The following is an 18,347-nucleotide window of genomic DNA, read 5'->3' on the forward strand; positions in this document are numbered from 1 at the left end:
CATATTTCAAAATAATCAATGCAGTTTTACTTTACCTTCCACTCCAGCTGCTCTGCTTAGTCTCCGGGGCAGGCCTTGTGATTTTATCACTTGTTCTTAATACATTTCAGTTTTCCTTTTCTGAAAAACAGAACGTAACTCAGATCAAAGCGGACGACGACGATAGGAGGCTAGGAAGGCTCGGGCAATGGAGAGTTCTCCCAGAAGACCAACGAGAGCAGGGCAAAGGGGTGCCGTTAAACAGCCAACTAGGAAGAGGAAGCGGCGCAGGAGGCAAAGAGGAGAGGAGGCGCATGCGGAAACTAGGTTTTAGGTGACTAGCGTGATGATCACCAAATCTATCAGAGATGATACTGGCGTCCCTCTGGTGATTGTTGATCTGTTGAAAGATTGTGCCCAGAACAGGGATCTGGACAGAGGCCGTGAGTTACATGCTGATGTTGCCAGACGTGGGTTGCTTGATAATAACGAATTTGTCGGTAATGCGGTCATCAATGTTTATGCCAAGTGCGGAACATTAGTGATAGCACATGAAGTGTTCAATCATTTACCCAAAAGAGATGTTGTATCTTGGAATATACTTATTGCAGGGTATGCCGAACATGGGCATGGTCAGGAAGCATTTAATTGCTTTAAGAGGATGAAACTGGAGGGTTTCAATCCAAACACTATTACTTTTCTCTCTGTCTTGAAAGCGGTGGTAAGCACACAGGCTGCTGGGCAAGGGGAAGAAGTTTATGCTCAGATTGAGAGTAATGTTTTTTTGAAGACAGACATCATTATAGGAAACGCAGTGATAGATATGTATGGGAAATGCGGCATGCTTTCAAAAGCACAAGGTGTCTTTGATGAGCTTCTTGTCCGAAATGTCGTCTCTTGGAATGTGCTCATTGCAGGATATGCCCATGATGGGAACGGTGAGGCAGTACTCGATTGTTTTGAGCACATGCAACTTGAGGGCGTCCCTCCAGATGCAGTCACCTTTCTCTGTAGTTTAAAAGCTTGTGGTCTCCTTGGAGCCTTAGATATAGGTCAATGGATACATACTGAGATCTCTAGGAAGGGTTTGTCGCATAGCGATGTTGAGGTCTATAATGCACTGGTCGACATGTATGCCAAGTGTAGTGCACTTTCCCTAGCCCAAGAAGTTTTCGACTCACTTCACGTTCAAAATATAGTCTCTTGGAATTCGTTGATTGGAGGGTTTGCCCAACAAGGGTATGGGGAGGAAGCCTTGAGGCTTTTTGAAGTGATGTTACTTAAAGGACTTACCCCCAACTCCATTACATTTGTTTGCATCTTGAAAGTGTGTATTAGCCTAGGAACTGTATGGTATGGGCAAAGAATACATGCTTATGCTGTGAAAGTTGGGCTTGTTGATAGGGATAGTGTCTTCGGGACCGCACTAGTGGACATGTATGCCAAGTGTGTTGGAGTACAAGCAGCTAAAGGTATGTTCGACAAGCTTGTTCTGCGAACTCGAGCTTCTTGGAATGTGTTAATTGCGGGCTACCTTCAAGCTGAACAAAGTGGGATGGCACTCACTTGTTTTGAGGTCATGTGCAGGGAGGGCCACTCGCCTGACGCAGTCACTTTCCTTTCCATATTGAAAGCCTGTGGAAACTTAGGAGCGGCAAGCAAAGGAGAACAAATACATGCTGAGATTGACAAGGTGGGTTTTCTGGAAGAAGACTTTGTGATGGTGGCCAATGCTTTGGTAGATATGTATGCCAAGTGTGGCCTCCTTGCAAAGGCACAAGAAGTGTTTAACACGATTCCAGTTCAAAGTGTGGTCTCGTGGAATGTGCTTATCGCTGGGTTCGCAGACCATGGACATTGTCAGGAAGCACTAAATTGTTTTGAACAGATGCAATTGAAAGGCATCTGTCCGGATGATGTTACTTTTGTGTACGTTTTGAAAGCCTATGGTGGTCTAGGAGTCTTAGAAAAGGGCCAAGAGCTACATGACTGGATTGTGAGAGAGAATTTGTTAGAGAATGATGCAGTGCTTGGCACAGCATTGGTGAATATGTATGTCGACTGTGGAATGCTTTTAGAAGCGCAGGTTGTATCTGACACGTCAGCCCATGATGAAGTCTCGTGGAATGCGTTAATCTCAGGTTTCACTGTTCATTTGCATGGCGATGGAGCTCTTCAATGCTATGAGCAGATGCAACAAGAAGGCTTCTCTCTGAATAATGTCACTTTTGTGAGCGTTTTGAGAGCTTGTGCAAGTATAGGAGCTACATTCGAGGGTCAAAAGATACATGCACGGATTGCTGGGGTAGGTTCATTGGAGAAGGACATGTTGATTGGTACAGCCTTATTAAGCATGTATGTAAGCTTTGGCATGCTTAGCAAGGCACAAGACATTTTTGATAGTTTACCGATTCAAGATGGAGTCTTACATGCAGCACTGATTACAGGATATGCCCAGCTTGGAGATGACAAGTCTGTTTCAAACTTGTGCCAGCACATGGTTATAGATGGAGAAGAGCCTGATCCAGTTAATGTGATGGTGGTTCTAAATGCTTGCAGCCACACCGGCCGAATAGGCGAAGGCATAATGTACTTTCAAACCATGAGCATGGTTCTTGGTATTATTCCCACTGTTGAACACCACACGTGCATCGTTGATCTCTTTGGGCGTGCGGGTGCCCTAGACAAAGCCATTGCTGTCATCCAAAACATGCCATTTCCTATCAATCTCACAGTGTGGCATAACATGCTGGGTGCTTGCCAAAAGCATGGCAATGTGGAGCTCGGCAGAGTTGCATTCAAGCATGCAATTCAACTGAATGAAAAGGATGTCTTGGCTTGTGTCTCTATGAGGAATATCTATGCAGCTGCTGGCATGCAAAATGAGGCCAATGAGATTGAATCATTGACCCTTTTCTTATGAGGGGCTTGCAGAGTCCTACCTCAACAGGTGGAGATAAGGCGTGTACCTCTTTGGCCTGGGTAAGCTTCTTGCAGTGTCAGTGCAAGTGCCTCGACTTCTTCCAGAATGTTAGCCAGGGATTGGGAGGAGTCTTAGGTATTGGCTACACCATGCATAGTTATGAGTTACTTTCTGAAATAACTATGCCTCATGCATGGTCACACGTGCACCAGCTATTCATCTTATACAAGGCTTTTTGTAACTATGCCGATTTTTGCAGAGTTGCATCGCTAATATCTTATTACTTGATGCACACGTGACCACATCCTGTAAGGGTAATGCATCATCTGATGGTGGCCAAACCCCTACCCTTAGAGTTTGGTAGTGGTCACGCAAAGTATAGTTATTTTTTGCTTTATCAATTAACTATGCCTCTTGTGAACCAATTATTTGATCGTATACAACTATGCAAGACTTTTTACACGGGAAGCACTAGGGTAAAGGGGCCAATAACATGGCGGCCACCAAAACTAGGACAAAACAACCCCTAAATCTGTTTTGTTTGGGGACTAGTTGTAGCGTTATTCCGGTCATGGTGCCGAAATTCTCTGATCTGGAACATGACAAACTCAAAAATTATTTATGTGAAACCTCATGGCAAGATGAATGCAATGAGCTACTCTGCGCTCAAAATTGAGCTCGAAGGAAAAAGATCAAAGCTCCCCAAGTTAGCCGTTTCCCTTCTGGCCCCTCAACCATGGAGCCATTTTACAAACGCTGCATTCTGAATGAGGCAAGCCTTCACCTTAAAATTATCTCAACAGCCGCTCAGTAGTGGAGAAGAGCAAACGCCGGAGCTCATAGCAACCTTGCAGTTGTCTACCCATGCAGCCTTGATCCCACTTTGGTGCCGCCTATGCCATAGCTTTGCTAGCCCTACGGCGCTCGGCCATGGCTAAACCAGGTTTTATTTTTTAAATTTCAACCGGGATAGTTACACTTAAAAGCACAAAAGCACGAAGGATTTTTGATGGGCACCCTTTTGAAATGTCGGCTCTTGGAACGTGTTTATTGCAGGATATGTCCCACAGAGAGAATTCATTACAAGCCACTCATCCCTTGGAGCCCACTTTGTCTTTCAGCTGGCGTTCGATGCAATCCAATAGATGCCCTTTTAATGTCTGTAACAAGTGCAAAGGACACATTGATATAATTGGGATTTCTTTCTGTTTCTCCTATGTCGTGCTGTGCTTCGAATTGGGTCACATTAGAACATAACTTCCATTGCAATTAGATACCTATTTTGAAGCTGCTGCGAGAGAATTCATGATGTGATTACTAGTCAATGGAGAACCATGTTATGCTTGGCAATGTGCTGCTCGATATATACGTGAAATACACATATATTGGTGGCTTCTGTGAGAGAGTTTACGATGTGATTGCTCATCATGGGCTGTTGGAGAAACATGTTATGCTTGGCAATGTGTTGGTGCCCTTAGGAAAGCACAAAAAATCCTTGATAGGCCTTCTGTCTGAAACCTCCTCTCATTGAGCGTGTTGATTGCAAGATATGCCCAATATGGCTGTGGCACGGAAGCTTTGGGTTGTTTTAAGCAGATGCAACTTTCTGTAGATGCAGTTACTTATGCTCACATCTTGGAGGCCTGTGGCCTATTGCAAGACGGCCAAATATGGTGCCATCACGAAAGCCCGAAGGGTTTTTGATGGGCACCCTTTTTTAATGTCTCTTGGAACATTTTGATTGCAGGATATGTCAAACATGCCTATGGCAAGGAAGCTCTGGACTATTCTAACCAGATGTGAAGTGAAGACCTTTCTCTCAAATGCAATCACCTATGCTTGCATGAAAGCCTATGGCCTTACACAAGACCTTCACATGGGTGATAGAATTCATTACAGGACCACTCATCCTTTGTTATGCTTTGGTCGATATTCATTTGTGGTGTGCTAAAGCACATAAAGTGCTTGATGAGTAATTTGTCCAAAATGTCATCTCTTGGAACGCGTTAATTGTAGGATATGCCTAGTATGGCTGTGGCAAAAGAGCTCGGAGCTGTTTTCACCAGATGCAAAGAGAAAGCCGCTCTCCAGATGCAATCACCTTTGCTTGCATCTTGAAGGCCTATGGCCTTATGCAGGATGTCAACATGGGTGAGAATTCACGATGAGATTGCTACTCAAGCACTGTTGGAGAAAAACATCTTGTTTAGCAATGCAATGATCGATATGTATGTCAAATGTGGTGCCCTTGGCTCTCTCTCTCTCTCTCTCTCACACACACACACACACACACACACACACACACACACACACACGCGCGCGCGCGCGCGCAAAGTGGCTGAATTGTCGTCTCTTGGAACATATGGTTGATAAGTTGTTTCCGTGTGTCTCACACACACACCAGGAACATTGGGACCCAACCCCGTCATTCTCTTGTGGAAGATCTGGCACGTTGTATCAATTTGTTCCGGTCCTCTTCAAAAGAGAAGGATACACCTTTTGGCTAAGTTACTAGGTCCATCAGCCCAAAAAGGACATCAATGTGTAATGTTCTTTCATGTGATGCATCAAGAATGATAACAGAAGACGAATACTTTTGAGAGTTGGCTATGCACAGGCACGAATACTTTTGAGAGTTGGCTATGCACAGGCACTTCTCACAGAAGCATTCCGTCTGTCATTTTCTGTTTACTGTTTCAGGCCCCGTGCAATTCTCAAACCTAATCGTGTAACCAACCTCTTCACCAAACTCTTCAGCAACCCTCTTGGCTATAGACATCGTGGCCACTCTTGCAGGTTGTTGTGTATCTTGCTTTTACTAGATATTATGCAATCTGTGTTGTTATCCATTTCTGCAGTTCTCATGGATTGTTCTAACCAGCTCGATTTTTAGCTTGCAATTGGGAAGAGTGCGTGTTTGCTCCTGTATTGATATCTTTGACGGTTGGCCAAATGTGGGTGCCTTTCCAAATGCATCCTTTTTCCACTCTGGCATGTCATACGCAGGGAGTTCTCGATAGGCTTCCTGTCCGAAACCTCCTCTCTTGGAGTGTGTTGATTGCAAGACATGCCTGCATTATGGCTGTGGCAAGGAACAAAGAGATTGCTAGGCGGAAAGCTCACCCTTGGAGGAAGCTGTCGTGCCTAGGAGTGCTTTGGTCGATATGTATGCAAAATGTGGTGCCGGCACAGCGGCACACAAATCTTGATGGCATCCTCTCTTGAATGTCTTCTCTTGAAGCGGAATGATTGCAAATATGCCCAACATGCAATCTGCTCGCTAGCCCGAGCTGGTTCCTGGTTGATGTACATGATGTACTTTGTCGCCTTGTTCTCGTTCTCTGAACCTATTGTCTCCACTACAAATCTTGTCTCTCTCCTCACCATCACCCATCTTGCTTAGGCTAGTTGTCATGCAAGGTATACTGTGCTTTTTGCAAACGGTATTACCTACTATTGTTGTGTTCTAAGGGATTGCTACAGAAGAAGAGAGTTAAGGAAAATTATGGTTAAATCCTGATATTGCAAAGCAAAGTTGGAATCTAAGCCTTCATACGCTCTCAATGACCTCAATTTCTATTTATAAATTTTTCTTCCAGTCAAGGTCATTTTGGAGCATTTTGAAGTGTATAAATAATTAAGAAATTGTACAGGACAATCATTTTTGAAATTGGACATTCTATGTGCAAGCTATGTTAATTCTATATATTATATCTTAAGGAATAGAGAGAAAGTTCTAAAAGCCTTACTTCTAAGTGGAGGTTGAATATTTTGTGGATCCCCAATAATTAAGAAGAAGAGATTCAATATGTTAATTCTATATATTATATCTTAAGGAATAGAGAGAAAGTTCTAAAAGCCTTACTTCTAAGTGGAGGTTGAATATTTTGTGGATCCCCAATAATTAAGAAGAAGAGAGGCCGTAGTGAACTTATAGCTGAAAACAAAAGTTAGTCACATTTGACTACGTGAAAAGCATTGACGCGAGAGACTTGCATCTAAAAATAGTGATACGCGACGGAAGGATCGAAAAAGCGTGCGCCAAGAATAACGCACCGCGAGAAGCCTATATAAAGAGATAGAGGGCGATCGCAAAATGAACAGAGATAAAAATCAATAGAACTCTACAACAAAATTTTTGCACAGTGGTGAGAGCACGCTATCTCGACACAACCCTCTTCATCTCTCCCCCTCCTCGGCTCCCTCCAAGGCAACCGACTAAGGCATAGTCCTTAGCATACTTGCAACGAAGCTATGAAGGTTTCATTGGTGTCCTTGGTTGTGCGCGAGGGACAACCTTTACTAGCACTCAAAACTTCCCGGGAGGTCACCCATCCCAGTACTGTTTGTCACGAGAACACTTAACCGCGAGGTAACTAACCGTTGAGTTAAACCTCCTTGTTGTCTATTTCTCAAAAGAATATAGGGTTAAGCTTGAGTTTTTTGTATACCTAAGCTAAAGTATGTAAAAAATACGCATATAAAAGAATATATAGAATTAACTAAGCATGCATACGTGGACGTATTATGAACGCATGCAATAATAATTAGGGAGTATAATCCATCTTAATCCTAGCACCTTCTACTAGGGCTTCGCAAGAAGTTTCATGAGATTTTTATGTTATACAAAAGTAGTGTCTCATCTATACTTATATGATGCAGCTTAAAGAATTTGAGCAAGGAGAAGGTATCCACGTGTCTTTCATTGAGAGCCCTCGTTTGGAGTATATAAAAAAATCATCACTTCACTTCACCTTTCTAGGAAAAGAAAAACCTCTTCAATACAAAATCTTGGTGTTCAAAATTACATTCTAATCTGTCAAGTTAATCGGAAACTCGTGCAGGTGGGCAACTAGCCGAATTCCATTACTGTGTAGCTTTCTTAATCTTTCCCCATCTACTCGGCATTCGTCCAACATTCTCTATAGGTGTGACCGAACTATACCCTTTGTGGTAGTCTTTTGTAATTGCGCTTCTTTAATATAAATCTGCTCTCACCCTTTATGGTAAAAAAAAAACCTCTTCAATGCACACTGCCACTTATTGGAGCCTTCCTTTCACTTCAACTTGACTTGGAATTTTGGATAACAAAATAATTACGAAAAAGGAAGGCCTCAATCCCGCTGACTTGCATTTGGAAGGATTCTCGGAGGAAATTGAATAGCATTGCATGGGAGTCGGCGAGGCTAGGCGAGTGAGAGAGAGACTCGATAGCACGGCTGGCTATTGGCGCCCTCTGCATGTGTGTGTGTGTGTGTGTGTGTGTGTGTGAGAGAGAGAGAGAGAGAGAGAGAGAGAGAGAGAGAGAGAGAGAGAGACAAAAAAATGATCGCTTCTAAGGACTGTGACTTAGTGATGAGGAGCGATTGCGTGTGAGACAAAGAGAGACAACACTTGAGTTGCAGCTATTGAAGTTGGAAGGTGTGTGCATCCATCATGTCCTTCCATTTTGGGGCTATTTGAGGCCCATGTCCACAAAAAATTGGGTTTTAGTGTATTTGTAACTGATTTGGGCTATATTCCAAGCTTGCCTTGAAGAACACATGTAAAATTTTGCAGGTTTTAGTGTAAATATTGTCAAATAAAATTTTGACCTAAAAATCAAAAGAGCTTTTATTATGCCTTTATATATTTCCAATGTTTGCAAAAAACCAGGGTTTACTATATTTATAACCACCTAAATCTTGGCCATATTTCAAGCTTGCCTTGATGAAAATTGGAAATGTTTTGCAAGTTTTAGCAGTAAATTCTCAAATTTTGACTTAAAATCCAAAATCGTTTTAATTGTGCCCTTCTTTACGTCGAGTACTATTTTTATTTTTTTTTGGCAAGCCTAGCAAATTAGTTCAGGAAAAGTGTTTTTGGCAAGCCCTATTTGAGACATCACCTGCTACATGCTTATGTTGTCCCACGTGAGGCACAGGTGGTGCCAGCCTGACTGCTAGACCAACTGACTTTGGTAACTTGTGGTGAGCACATCATTGAGGTTAGTAGAATAGCTATGCGTGTAGAATATTTAAAAATGATAAAATATCAAAATAGAGTCATCCTTCATATTTGAGCCCTCCCTCTAGAGTTGTATAGAAAGAAAAGGGGGGTTTCTTTATGGCATTCAAAAGGAAAATTAGGGTCACTCTTCAAATTGCCTTCAAGAGGAAAAATAGAGTCACGAGCAGTGTTATGCTTCCAGGGCTCATCTCTCTCTCTCTCTCTCTCTCTCTCTCTCTCTCATGCTAGTGTTGCACGTGAGGATGTAATAGATTTTCAATTGGTGCTTCACTCCTCTCTTCGCAAAGCATGTCCTTGGAGCGAGGAGAATAATCTTGGATGTACTAAGTATCCAACTTTTCTACGTCTATCATCCCCTTCCATTTTTGGGCTATTCAAAATCAGTGTTCGCAAAAAACCAAAGTTTATTATGTTTTTAACCAGCTTAAATTGTAAAATCCCAAATAGATTCCAAGCTTACCTTGAAGAAAACCAACAAATTTTGAAAGTTTTAGTATAAATACCATCAATTCTTCAAATTTTTACCTAAAAATTAATAGATTTTTTAGTGTGCCCGTTATTTGCTTTGAAATTATTTCGATCAAAGAAAAAAAATTGGTGTCCTCTTCAAGATCACTACCCCCCGCCACCCCCCCCCCTCTCTCTCTCTCTCTCTCTCTCTCTCTCTCTCTCTCTCTCTCTCTCTCTCTCTCTCTCTCACACACACACACACACACACACACACACACACACACACACACACACTGACACTGTTGGCGGATACGCCGCGACGGACATCAGCACAGCAAGAACTCACCTAACAAGAATTATCAGCTAAGGACGAAGCTCGACCCACAGGCGTGTGGAAGCAAGCATAGGGTGTCAACCTACACTTGTTCGACTATTGACTACTTCCTACAGAGGTCTCTACTCAATGTCTAAGTTACACCCTATTATAGTGCACAGGAGGAGATTTTCTACAACACTTCCATGAGCCAAATACCCATTAAACGCTCTCAAAACGCTACTAAACTTGAGGGATATCCTATTAACACCAATAGGCCATTCTCCCTAAGGTCCGTGACCCAAAACCCTAACCAAAAACACCCGATGTAGAATCACGTAGGATGTTTGACAGGTTTTTGCAGGTCGACGTGTCTGAAAACTAAGGTGCCTAATGTGTAGCTCTACTCAATACGAACGTGTGGATATGCTGAAATGTGAAAACAGACATCGTTTGCTTACCGAATCCTTAGAAATAGCTCACAGGTCGATCTCGCCAAGCCGGGTCGTACACGTGCAATGTGGGTATTGGCGCATAGCTCTCTCCGGGGGCAACACGCATCACTTCTCCGTACTCGATTCCGACCACCAGTGTGTACGTAGCGTCAGATAAGCTCTCTCTCTCTCTCTCTCTCTCTCTCTCTCTCTCTCTCAGAATACGCTTCTCACATACACTTCATAGAATGAACAAGGGTTTTTTTTATTAAGGTTAAAATTTGGTATATATACCTTCCAAATACAAAACCTCATGTTCCAAAGTGAAATCTTATGCAGTCTAATGGCAAAAAATAATATACAAAACTGAAAACTTCTAGAAGCCCCAAATATTTACAAGTGAAATTACAGGTTTTCTTAATCAGAGAATGACTACATAGGATTTCCTGCTTTTCTCATTTCGTCAGCAAGGGTAGCGATTAGCGTGATTTCCTTGTCTGTACAAAGGCTCATGGCCATCCATTTCCATCTCATCGGTACAGGGCGACATAATCGGTAATTGTTTGGCATTAGACTTGGCAAGAGCTCAACAATCAAAAGTTGGTGACCGTGTTGCCCTGGACTGTCAAGACGGATTGCGATGGCCGTGGAAATTTACAAGGGTAGGGATTATTATTCTTTCCCTTCCCTTGTAATGTTTTATGGCCATCCATTCTCGTCGGTGTAGGGTGGCACAATCGCCATTTCTTTGGGTTTGGGCTGGCCAAGAGCCCAACAATCAAAAGTTGGCGATCCTACCACCCTAGACCATCAAGGCAAATTGCGATGGCCATGACTTTACAAGAGATTGGATTAGTGTGCTTTCCCCATCTTTGCAAAGTTTCATGGACATCCTTATGCGTCTCATTAGTCCAAGGGGGCACAATCTCCAGACTTTTGTTTTGGGAATGGTGAGTCTTGCCATACACCGACATTTTTCAAGTGAACCAAAATCCGAGCAAATATTTATACAACATGAGTCCATGTTGTCCTATATGTAGCAGTTTGAGTTGAGCAACTTCTCTATTCAGCATTGTAAGGGCCCTATCCTCATCAACATCAAGGATGAGTTTGCAAAAGCAACAACCCTGTTCATCACTTGGTCTCTCTCTCTCTCTCTCTCTCTCTCTCTCTCTTCCTCTTCTTTTTACTCAAAGAAAGGTCTATTCACTTTTTGTACTAGATACAACAAGTGAGTAGGGTTGAACGAGTCTCATTTGAGCCAGAATCTACAAAGATTCTTTTGCAAGCTTAGTGGATGAAAGGAAAATTGAAAGAAAATTAATGATTTATTTTTTTTGCACAGTGGCGATGTTACCCATCATGAAAGGTTTCTTGCATGTGTGGATAGGGCAGCTGCTTCTAATAAGCTTTTTTGTGGTGCACGAGTTCGAGGTCTATCTTCACATTTTTAAGAATCATTGCCAATGTGTGACACCTTGAATGGCATCTCTGGAGATTTTGGGTAACGTAAAAGGAAAATGTTGAACAAACGTTTTTGAATAAGATGGTTAAGGGGAATTGACGGAGATGCACACATGGGTTTGAAGAGGAAAAATTGCCAGTTGCGAGAGAGAGAGAGAGAGAGAGAGAGAGAGAGAGAGAGAGAGTATTTCCATGCATGAGGACGTGCCGTAGGAGAGAGATATTTATTTTTTGCATATGCATTGTAGAAAAGAGCTATGTTTGTATTTGTGTGTGTGTGCGCGCGCGCGTGCATGCATGCAGGCAAGATAGCCGCAGGCTGTAACCAAATGTGTCCTCTCTCTCTCTCTCTCTCTCTCTCTCTCTCTCTCTCTCCACCTTGCTAGTCCCGCTGTTGGCGATAGCAATGGTGGGTGCAAAATGCTATAGAGAAAGGCAAAAGACAAGGGGTTAGAGGGGGTGCACAAGAGGACATGGAAGGGGGTGGAGGGCGAGTTTGAGCTCCTTCTGTGTGTCTCTTTTGGATCTAGCCCAAATGGGGATTGTGCTTCCTCAACGAGAGGCCTTCTTTATGCTTGGACACTTTCCCAACAACTTAATGCTGGTCACAGTAGTCATGTGGATGAGAGGTGTTAGCGGAGCAAGCAGGCAAGGAGGGTGCATGCAAGGTCACACGATGGTCGAGTAAGTCAAAAGACTTAAAACAGAAGTGAATAACCTTGCTTTGAGTAGAAAAAAAAGAATGCCAGTTTTTAAAGAAAGAAATACCTCCCTCAAAGTATCTATTCTTTTCTTTCTACTCAAAGAAAGGTCTACCTTTTCTTTCTACTCAAAGAAAGGTCTCTCTTTTTCTTTTAACTCAAAGAAAGGTTATTTCACTTTAGTTCTAAGTTTTTTAACCTTCAAAAAAACCTCCCTCTAAGGATTTGCGGCGATGCAGATCTTTTGAGAGTGGTTTTTTGTTTTAAAGTAGTAGAAGCATGTGCCCCAATCCCAATCTAAGGTACCTCTCCCCCTACCTAAGGCCTCCCACCTTGCTGGTTTCCATCACCATTGCTTCCCTGCCTATGCGCATCCTCTCGTCTCTCCACTCTCTAACATCCCTCCACATGCAACAACTCTAAATAGGCCTTTATACATTCATTCCTCAGCATCCCTGCATTTGTAGATTAGCAACCAAGGCACATGCTTCTTCAACACCTATTTTAGGCGATCAAGCATTGTTGTGCACTCACGATAGGCAAACAAAAAGATGTAGGCCTCCATAGGCACACACTCATACACATGCGCGCACACACAAATACACACACACAGAGCAAAGCAAAGAGGAGGAAGAGCATGCCCTCCACTTCCCCCGTTAATCTCTCAATCTGAGCTACAATACGAAGCCACCTTTTAGGCCACCAAGAAGTAGGGATGGCATCATTAGATTAAATTGAGGTGATTCTTGAACTATGAGACAAGGAGAGTAAATGAGAGAAAATGGGGGGGGAGAGAGAGAGAGAGAGAGAGAGAGAGAGAGAGATTCACCAATTGCAAGATTGTTGCATGCACGCTTGTCAACAACATCTCCTAGATTCCAACTAAAGAGATTTTCAAAATCGTGTGAGCACTACTACTACTTTTAAAAAAAACCCGCCTCAAAGGATTTGTGCCAGCGCAGATCCTTTGCGGGTTTTTTTTTCTTTTAAAATTCTCTCTAATCTCTCTCTCTCTCTCTCTCTCTCTCTCTCTCTCTCAATATAGTCCGACATACCACTATTTGCTAATATACTACTACATATACTACTCAATCGATTTACCTTTTCTTAGGCATAATCTAAATAAATTCCCATGTTGCATTTTCCTTTTACCCAAAGGTTTGGCATTATGTCGTCCTCTGTATGCTCCTTTGTTTTGCTTGCCTCCCCACGGCCCTCCTCGGTCCCCAGCTCGTGCTCCTTTTATACAAGGTTGAGACAGAAGGTAGCTTGGCCTGAACATGAATATTTGCATTGATTGTGAGAGAGGAGCATGAGAGAGAAGAGCCCAAGCCATGCTAGACTGGAGCCTGAACGTTGTGCCCTACCCTGATTTGCAAACACAAGGATCAACCTTCCTCGTAGTGTGTGTGCGTGAGAGAGAAACAAAGGGCAAGTGGGTTGTTGCCACTGCAATATCTAGGAAAAGGGTAGCGATGTAGGTAGAGAGAGAGAGAGAGAGAGAGAGAGAGAGAGAGAGAGAGAGAGAGATCATCCTACTCAAAGCAATCTATTCCCTACACAAAAGCCAAAGGGAGATGGGGATGGTGCCATCGGCGGCCATGAGCCCACATCCCTACAGACACGGTACAACTCTCTTTTTCTTCCTCTCTCTCCATCAATTGCTTATCCACTTTCTGTCCAAAAAAATTAAAGCATATATAGACAAATGGCAAACCTACCCTCATCCCTTTCATTTCAACTCTTCAAGCCAAGTTCCTTTCAAAAGTCAAGGGAATCTCTTTACATTCCCCTTAATGAGAATGTTTTCCACTTACTGGGGCAACCTTTACCATCACGCAATCAATTTGCTTTCAAGATTATAAGGGAATCCGTAAACTAGAAACTAAAACACAAGTGGCCTCGTTGACATCACACGCACTGCATAGCACTCTTAGTCTACCTTACCATCGCTTATAGTCTACAGTGCCTGCCCGCTTTCTCTTCCACTACTCTATAGCCCCACCTATGCCAGAGACCACATGCCCTTCTGTTTGCTACTATAAACGGGATTCTTTGAAACTGTTGCAAGCCAATAAAGCACGCACCTCTAAACCGTAGCCCAAGGTCCAAGGGCAAGGCATTGCGATGCAAGACACTATCTAGATGATGGATTTGAAGAAAGTAGAGATGGAGGGCCGTGATTTAAGACACTATGCAAACAGTGCACATCATTCACTAGACCATTATAATGTCGAGACAATGCTCTCACCCCATGCCGTTGAAACTTTTCTACACAATGCACATGTCGTAGCACAAGAGGAATGTGGTGATGGTAACCCTCAATCCCTACCTACACACAATGCTGAGACCATCCAAAGAAAAACAAGTGAAAGGGTCACGACGGCTTTCAAAAACAATAAGAAAGTGATAAAATTGTTAGGTTGAATTAAATTGGTATTAGTGTTTTGGAAAGGATTGCCTCAGCTTAGTCTTGAGCCGATTGAAAATTGAGACTAGCTAGTTGCAAACCATGGTAAACGGAAGAAAAGCCAATGAAATATGTGAGAAAGTCATCCAAAAATTTTACAAATCTAATTTTGTTTTTTAGTATTTCTTATTTTCTTCTTTGTGAGGAGGAAACTCGATCAGCAGTCGCTTAATAAAAGAGACTTTCTCAAGAATCAAGCTATAAAATGCAAGAAATGTAAAGCCATGAGAAGTTGTGAAATGAAAGGTGAAATATCAACTGAAAGAATCACGATGGCTTTCTAAAATAAATGGCTTATATATTATGAAAGGGCCTCAATAATAAGGTAAATGGTGCACATTGCACATTAGTATTTTGAAACAAAATAAAACAAAAAGGAAGTAAAATAAAAAGACACATTAAAAATCAAAACAAAAAAATATTTTAATGCTTTCAAATAAGCATAGAAAATAATTAAACAATTTAGTGAAGTGGTTTTGTTTTTTGAAATCCTCAAATGAGAGAATCGTTTATCAATACCTCCGTGTTTGAGAAAGATGTGCCTGAACTTAAGCCTAAGTCGATTGAAAATCAAACTTAGCCGATTGCAAAAGATGACAAAGTAGAAAAACCCGATATAATATACTAAAAAATAGTTCGAATATTTTGCAAATTTAAAAATTTCTACAAATATTTCCATTTTGTATTTGTATAAGGAGAAAACTTGCCACTTAAACGAAAAGGACTTTTTCGAAGACTACATCATAAGATGAAACTCCTATGAATATTTTGTTTAATGTTTTGATCTCTAAAGTCATTTTCAAGCATGCAAGAGAAAGTAAATATGTTGCCTTGCATTTTAAAACAATAGAATGCAAAGAAAACTAAACAAAGGATGTGAAATGAAAGGTAAGTCTTTATCATGCCCTGAAAACTATGAAGCCCCCTTAACCCAGCCCAACACTAAGGGTTTCTTTTAGAAAGCCAAAAAAGAAGTAATTAATATATGTGTGTATAGAATTTATTAGAATTATGTAAGGTGAGTGAAAAGCTTGGAAATGGCTCAAAGATAGTTCTTTTTTCAAACCCCAAACCAAGATCATATATCAGGAGCTCATGCACAAGGACGATTGGTTTACCTCCTTAAACAAATAGTGGAAGATACAGTGGACAAAAGCTCGGTGGACTGAGATCACCTTAAACATTTGGAAGCCACAGTGGCCCCACTTCATGAAGGTGTTTTTATGGAAGGTGCTTTGGGGAGCCTTGCTGATGGGCGTCAAGATTCAGGCACGAGGTATAGCATCCGATAGATGCTCTGGCTGTTGGGGGGCTAGTGAAGACCTGTCACACCTTTTTATGGAATGTCCAACCATAAGAGGTTTGGCAGGGAAGGTGTGCAAATGGATTCAACGAATGTGGAAGATTGGTTTCTTTAAGAAGGATCTTTCTCTTGGAGGAAAACGCTTTCGGAGTCCTGCCCTTCTGATCAGTACCCAAATTGTTAATTTTTGCTTCTTCTACAATATCTGGAAGGTCAGGAACTACCGTGTCTTCTATAATGAAGTTTTGTGGCCAGTTTCTCATTAATTATTCAAGAAAGCAAAGAATTGATATATACGATAAGTAAAAGTCATGACTTGAATGATTGGATTTGGGCAGCACAAGCCATTCGATCAAAGCCTTTATGGTTGTAAAGTCTGATGTAATATCCGTCTCTCAAGGCTCGGCCTGGGCTTGAGATTGATCTGTAATTTTCTGTTCTCTTTCTAATACAATCACTCATAGCTGTGAGTTTTGCCCAAAAAAATAGATTTATGCAAGATGAAGCTTCACTTTAACATTTTAAAACAATAGAATGCAAGAAAAGTAAAAACATGTCAAGATGTGAAATGAAAAGTAAATCTCCATCATGTACGGAGTGAAAACAAAAAAAGTCTCTCTAACACATCACGACACTAAGGGTTTCTTTTAAAAAGCCCACAAAAATCTCCCTTATTTACTTGAATTTCATCTAAACAGTTGAACCCCCCCCCCCCCCCCCCCCCCCGCCCCCACCCCCAAAAAAAAAGAAAAAACCACGTGACATGCCATCTCCTTCTATCTCAAAGAGACCAAAAAGAGATGGGAGCATCTCTTTAGATTCTCCTTAATAGAATACCTCACAAAGTTTTGTGCAACTTAACTTACTTTTTACTTTTGAAGTAGATAAATAGACCTTTCTTTCTCTTTCTCTCTTTTTTTGATACCAAATGCAAAAGTGAATATACTTTTGTTTCTTGAAATTTTTTAGTGTGCTTTAAAAAAAATTGGTATGTTGTTTTTTAACTGTTGGGTGGGGGTTTGGGGGTTTGGGGGGGGGGGGGGGGGGGGGGGGGGGGGGCGCGGGGTGTTTGTGTGTTGTTTATGGTGTGTGTGTTGTTTAAGCTCCTCAACCTCCCTTTTTCTTTAATAAAAAGGTTCTTAAGCCCCTTGCATTGATGCATGTTTCTTGGAAATGTTGAGAGAGGGGAGAGGGGGGGTGGGGGCATAAGTTGGGATCCTCTATGATTTAGCCGCATTGGGTATCACATATGTAATCTTTTCCGGTCATTGGGATCCTCTTCAATATGGCTCGTTCCTTGGTTGGAAATAGGTAAAAGAAGAGAAAGGCCAAGGTCAATTGGCCTCTTTTTCTAATAGTACCTCTCAAATTGCTCGATTTTACCATCACTAAAAAACGTTCACTCAGATTGTGAGATTCCTCGGGCTTGCCAATGGTCCAACGGCCAAAAGTTGGCAATTGTGCAATCTTGGACCATTGAGACAATTGTAATGGCCATAAAACTTTAAATGGATGGCAATTAGTTTGCTTTCCTTGCCCATGCAATGTTTCATGTACATCGATCCCATCTCCTCGGTGCAGGATTGCACATTCGCCAATTTTTGGGCTTTGGGTTCGCAAAGGTCCAAACGATCAAAAGTTAGCAATTGTGCAGCCTTGGACCTTCACAACGGGTTACGATGATCATGAAACTTGGCACAAGCAAGGATTAGTATGCTTCCCCTACCCTCACAAAGTTTCATGGCCATCCATTCTCGTCCCATCCGTCCAAGGCGGCACAATCGACAATTTAGGCTCACCAAGGAACGACCAAAAATTGACCCTATACCGGCGAAACGGATTGTGATGGCTATGAAAATTTGCAGGTTCAAGGATTACTATGCTTCCCCCACCCTTGCAAGGGTTTCATGGCCATCCATTCCAGTCTTATCGGTCCATGGTGGCACAATCACCAATTTTTTGGCTTTGCGCTCAATCGGCCAAAAGTTATTGATTGTGCTACCTTGGACCATCGAGACGGATTCAAATGGCCATGAAACATTGCAAAATTAAGGAATGGTGTGCTTTCCTTTCTCATTCAAAGTTAAATAGCCATCCGCTCTTGTTTCGTCGTACAAGGTCGCACAATTGCCAATTTTTTGGCTTTGGGCTCTTCAGGGGCCCAACAATCAAAAGTTGGCAAATGTGCAACCTTGGATCATTGAGACGAATTGCCTTCGATGAAGTGATAAGGGCTTCAAGAAGCTTTAATTCCTACAGGTGAAACTATTTGGCATCCCTTCTCAAAAGATAGGCCCAGTA

General features: G+C 42.1%; 1 protein-coding gene across 1 annotated transcript; it reads left to right on the forward strand.

Moving 5' to 3' along the window:
- LOC147424554 (pentatricopeptide repeat-containing protein At4g13650-like) lies at positions 1-5,512 on the forward strand. Its single transcript, XM_086499586.1, has 2 exons — positions 1-3,845; positions 3,959-5,512. Exon 1 carries the CDS (start codon positions 326-328, stop codon positions 2,900-2,902), a length of 2,577 nt encoding a protein of 858 aa, XP_086355712.1. The 5' UTR covers positions 1-325; the 3' UTR covers positions 2,903-3,845; positions 3,959-5,512.
- The last annotated feature ends 12,835 nt before the right edge of the window (positions 5,513-18,347 follow it).

Source organism: Adiantum capillus-veneris, chromosome 25 (genome assembly GCF_014529385.1).
Source record: "Adiantum capillus-veneris isolate H3 chromosome 25, ASM1452938v2, whole genome shotgun sequence".
Classification (NCBI taxonomy): Eukaryota; Viridiplantae; Streptophyta; class Polypodiopsida; order Polypodiales; family Pteridaceae; genus Adiantum; species Adiantum capillus-veneris.

What these genes read in the sequence shown, in the direction of transcription:
- LOC147424554 (XM_086499586.1), top strand. Translation starts at nt 326, where the DNA reads ATGATCACCAAATCTATCAGAGATGATACTGGCGTCCCTCTGGTGATT.